Here is a 5,569-nt window from a genome sequence, read left to right on the forward strand (position 1 = left end):
AAAATTCAAGATGCTTTTTAAAAAATTTTCATTCTAATTTTTCATTTTGAAATCTAGTTATACTTCACTTAAGAGGGAGAAAAAACCAGCAAGAATAAAAAAGCTTTAGTCTGAATCACTAGGGGTTTTGTTTCCTGCTATGATAATCACCACTACTCCCAAAAAAATTTCCCATCTAGCCGGGAAATCAAAAATATTAAGTATTCACAAGTAGTTGGCTTACTCCTCCATCCTACTCCCATTCTCAGCAATTTTGTGTGACAAAGGCATTTGGAAAAGAACTGAGGAACAAACGCAAAAACCCCTTAACTGCTGCAATCAATAAAATGCTCGAGAGTCTTAAAGAAATGAATAATCAATTGCTTGGATATTTTAAACTAAAATGAACATGACAACAATTAATGTTCAAGAAAGATCAAATATGCAATGGAAAGACTTTGGAAAACAGACACAGAGTTCTTGCTCACATTCAACTTTTATGATGCTCTGTTGTACCACATATCACAGATTCTGTGAACGCTCACAAGCATTTACTAGGATATGTACATTTCTTGCCCACTCCTTCTTTCACTCAGCTCCTTCTATCACACTATCCAGTCCAATGGAACTCCAAATTTTTTTGAGATACTTTGTTTTTTCTCCTGAACAGCTTTATTGAACAAAGGCTTGTTGATATAAGTATGCATCCCTTCCTGATATTTACTCCCTTTCATCCATTTCAATAAGGTCCAACAAAATAATCCTTTATATTTGCTCTAAATCAGGAAAAATAGTTGAACAGACTCTTGTTTTTTTTGGCTGAAGACATCATTAGCTGCTAGATGCCTTTTTCCTGCTAAAGGAAAGAGTTTCCCAAATGGATCAAGGTAGAAGGTTTATCCAAGATTAAAAGCCTAAATTTGAAAACATAGCTTTGTGTTGTCCACAGACAGACTAAGTTCCAAAAGACCCAGAAAAGACAGAGGTGCTTAGGACTTTTACAAAAAATGCTTTAAGTATCCTATGAAATCACTGTAGATACACCAGAATTATTTAAAAAGGATTATTTATTAAACATATTTCTTTACAAAGTACAATCAATGGTTTGCATTAAAGTTTGGGGTTTGATATTTGCCTGTATGTACACAAAAGCTTATAACAGAAAATGTGTCTTGATTTAACACATGGGAAACAATACTGTTACCTTCATATTTTGACTTCTACCAACATAAGCAGTTGATAATAACTTTCAGCTTATCCACTTTTTTTTTCAAACTGAAGTTGAAGTGACAACATTTCTGCAGAGTGTCAGCCTTTATCAATGTAGTCAGTTATGACAAAGTAGAAATGAATAATCTTTGGGAAGTTTCCATTGAGTATGAGTGGAACATGACATTTTTTGGCAGGTTACTGGACTATCCTTATGATCCTAAAAATCAATTTTTGCAGTTATAAGATAAGAAGAATTGAGGAGCTAGGTAAGTTTAATAATACCCTATTAGCAGCAGTTGATAGTAAATGCAACATAAGGTTTGTTTTGTCTGTCATACAAGGACGTGTCCTAGCAGACACTATTGTCTTGTTCTCTACTTGAACAAAAGTATCTGCATGTATTGTATGTCTTTGGAAAAACAAAACAAAAATAAAGAGACAAAAAGCCATTTATTGTCATGAGTGACTATTGCCATCAGCTAATATGAATGCATTGCTAAAATTAGTGAAGACAGGAAAATGCTGTAAGGTAAATATATACAGAGTTAAAATACATTTCTTATCCACTAGATATTGATTTTGTGGCACTGTGGTTTTCAGAATATAACGTCTGTTGAGAGCAATGTAATTTTCAGTGCAAGCTAAAGCAAAAATACCTGCCCGCTGTCATAAACATGACAAACAAATCTGGAATGTTCAAAGTAAGTTCATCTTCCACTTCTTCACTCTTGAGGCACCTTTAAGACATGGCACTTACTGTAAACCATCTAAAAATCAAGAAAAGCAGACACAATAAGCCTGAATTTTCCATAACAACTTAAAAATCACTGCCAGAGTCACTTTCATACGTAAACGATGCCTGTATAAGGCTTGCCAGCAAAGCATCTTTCCTGAGAACGAAGCTGGGACACCCTCTGTGTATCATAAGTGTGCGTGCTCAGAGCTGTGATCACTGTCGTGGCTGTCGTCGTTCGCTAGTGAGTCCCCCGTGTGCTGGAGACCAGCTGCACCAATGCCAGAGAGCTCGGAGGGGAGCAGTGTGCCCTTTTTCACATTCACCAGTTCCTTCTCCCGGGCTGCTGCCCCTTGTTGGCCCCCCTTTACCCGCTTCCACTTCATTCGTCTGTTCTGGAACCAAACTTTTACCTTTGCAGAAGAAAGACAAAGCAAGAAAATAAATATGAGGTCACTGAAGGTAATAATGATCTCATCTTTCTGTCTGTATGGTAAAAAGCTTATGAAGTGTTCCCAGAAGAGCAGGCAATCCAGTTTTGGACACGACAGGAACCCTGGGGATGAGAGGATAATGACTGCAAAGGAGGGAAAGGGCTAACTGCAAAAAGGCAGTTGGACTATTGCAGCAGATAGCTCCACAGGAAGATCTCAGAACCCATTAAAAAGTTCACATACCCTTGAAAAATGGATTAATGCCATTTCACAGGCAGAGAAACAGAGCCAAAATGGTTCCCATCATGGGATTTCACAGAAGAACCTCTATTTCGTGTAACAGAGAGCCATGTCGGGTAGCAAGGACCTATACTGTTGCCCCCTGTGCTTAGAGTGCTTTTAATTACTCCTCAAAGGAGGGTAGTTACTCTGGAAAGCAGCTTGTACTGTGAAGTTGGCATTGCTCTGTCTGTTTCTGTAAACTGATGGTGAGTTTCAGATGGAGCACTTCACAAGCTCTTTTATTTTTCACTTGAAGTATCTGAAAGAGCATTTCTTAGCCTCAAGACTTTCAACTTCCCTGTCTATTTCACAAATGTATTTAAATGATCCTAGTTGACTGAGCCTCAATTCTACTACATTTAGCCATAGACCCTAGTGAAATTCTTCAGACAAATAAACACCCCCAAAGCCTGATAGTAAGGCATTTATAAATCTGAATCAAAATCAGCAAATATTTTCGGATGAGAATGGAAAAGAAATTAATTACATGAGAGGTTAAAAAAGTATCTGTATTAAGTCACATTAAACCCCAAGATTTTACTCCAGCTGAAACTCATTTCCCCTCTTCCCATTCTCTGTATAGAAATATATTGCCGAGTGGGGGGAGAAGTAAACCTAAATTATTTGCACAGTTCTAAAGTACCAGTACTGCAAACCACAAGAACTTTTTTTTCAATGGCCAAAAGAAAAGAAAAACCAAAGATGTGCACAGCATCTGTCAAATATATTAGACCAGATTAAAGGCTGATTTCAAATCAACTTAAAATATTGTCACTGAAAACTATGAATAGAAGATTGTTGGGTTTGATCCATTCAGAGTTAATGTTGCTAAAAAAAATCTCATGCCTGTGTGTATGTGCTGCTCTTCACATGAAGGTTCCACAGAAAAATAAACACTGTCTGCAACTTTTCACTTGGAAAGAAAGCAAGAAGGCTTGCCATGTCAGTGTATCCTCTGCTGTGTTTAGCAGAACGTGTTTCAGAGTTTTAAAAGAAACAGCAAGGAACAGGCACAGCAGGACATTATTGTTTGACATGAGTAATAGAGCCACAAAAATGCTGTTTTGCTGAATGTGTCTTATATATCCAAGAAACACTGCAATGTTTAACCTTTACTATCACTTTGAATTTTACATTAAAATTTTACTGCAATTGAACTGCTAGTTAGCGTCACTATCTGTATGTACATATGTGGGAAGAAAGAGTGGTATATTTATTTTTCTATACTCTACTCCTGTTAAAGCAAATGTGAGCTGTTAAAACCAATCACTTGGGAACAGAGCAAAATTATTCCAGGTTAGTTGAGACACAAAGCACAGCACATCACTTCCTTTAGTTAACTCATCAGAGCCAAAGAATCTGGCTTGTAAAGTGTAAAGAGGAAGGTATTTATTACTGGCCGCTGTGATGCTGGGAATTATCATACTTGGGTCACATATCAGAGGTGTCCATGGAGCCGGTGTCTTCAAAACGGTATAGCATTAGTACAAAATTGGCAGCTTTCTGGGGGAAGTTGTCATTTTCTTTATTTCTGGGGTTTAAGACAATGAGTTTTCTCTTGCAAAAGACACTAAAGGTGCCAGACAGTGCAATACATGCAACCGCAGTCACAATCTAAACATCGGAAATAATATGCTTTGGATTCAACCAGTACCACAGAATATTATCTATCTTCTGAAAAGAGAGAGAATTTTATTTGTTAAGAAGAAATGACAGGATTAGAGTGATGTTTAAAAGATCTAAGCAATTCTCTGGATATTTTTATTTCATTGAACATTCACAGAATAAGTCACAGCATTGAAAGACTAAAACAAAATGATGATGTATACAAAAAGTGGTTTCAGGAAAAATGACAATGATTCATTTGAAGCAAAAATATCAATGTGCAGCCTGGATTCAACCTACTTTAACTTACTGGATCAGGAGAGATCCAGGCAAACTACCTTCCAGATACACCCATTTCATTTTTGGATACTGGAGAAACTCAAGCTAATACTCCTACAGTCATTGTCAGAAACTCTTCTGGTTGGGACAGATGTGAGCAGAATAATTGCTGCCTGGCTCCTGGTGCAGGTTCTCATTTCTCTCACAGACAGAGCTAAACTCTCACACCTGCTCACTTGACATTTTTTACTCCAATTTAATAAATTATTCTTTTTTGGTTTACACTTTTTCTGACTATTTTGTTGCTGCTGCTTTTTATAATCCAGGTCACTTCACAAAAACCACAGTCAAGAGCTGTCTCTCTCCTTCATTGTTAAACCCAGGAGAACTGAGAGGCACCAGCTTCCAGGCAACGAGTAGCTGAGGACAGCCTGGGAGTACCTCTTCATTGCCATCATCTACCCTCAGACTAGCTCATCCAACCATGCCCTGAAATGCCTCCCCCAGGGATGAGTCTAGGTCAGTGTCTGTATATTAGTTGATACAAATCAATTAAAGGATGATAATTTCCCTTTTCTGGAATAAGCACAAGATACATACATAAATTCCTCAGAGGATCCAGCATGCAATGCTATGTTTGCACATTACCTACTGCCTGGGACACATGGCATTTAAAGCAAGTAGGGCTGAAAGGACTCCAGCTACCTTTTCATGCACTCTCTGGAGTCTAGGAGGAAGAGAGAAACCCTGGTGATCTCATAGGAGAATATATACTGCTGACTGGAATATAGCTTGTCAGGCTTCCCATAAAGAGAAAACGGTAACAATTCTAAGAATTTTTAAAAAAGGTAAAAAAAGAAGTTCTAGGCTTATTTATTAATTACTTCAAATGTTCTGCATCTGATTTAGTTAGAGAATATCAAATAAGAATTTTTTTTATTTGGTATGTCAAAACTTTTTAACAGCTAGAAATCAATTATAATTAAGTTTATAATTGAAAATATTATGTTTATGATGTCATTTGCTGTGTTAATTTACAGCAGGG

At 37.1% G+C, this 5,569-nt stretch overlaps 1 protein-coding gene across 1 annotated transcript in view; it reads right to left on the reverse strand.

Moving 5' to 3' along the window:
* Positions 1 to 1,035: 1,035 nt before the first annotated feature.
* The window catches only part of LOC104507428 (homeobox protein MOX-2-like), a 16,113-nt gene continuing 11,579 nt past the window's right edge, over positions 1,036 to 5,569 (reverse strand). The window contains exon 3 of the mRNA XM_010148702.1: positions 1,036 to 2,337. Within this exon, the coding sequence (XP_010147004.1) occupies positions 2,113 to 2,337 (225 nt within the window). The 3' untranslated portion in view covers positions 1,036 to 2,112. The remainder of the gene's footprint in view (positions 2,338 to 5,569) is intronic.

The sequence above is a fragment of the Eurypyga helias genome, unplaced genomic scaffold, assembly GCF_000690775.1.
Source record: "Eurypyga helias isolate BGI_N326 unplaced genomic scaffold, ASM69077v1 scaffold38203, whole genome shotgun sequence".
Classification (NCBI taxonomy): domain Eukaryota; kingdom Metazoa; phylum Chordata; class Aves; order Eurypygiformes; family Eurypygidae; genus Eurypyga; species Eurypyga helias.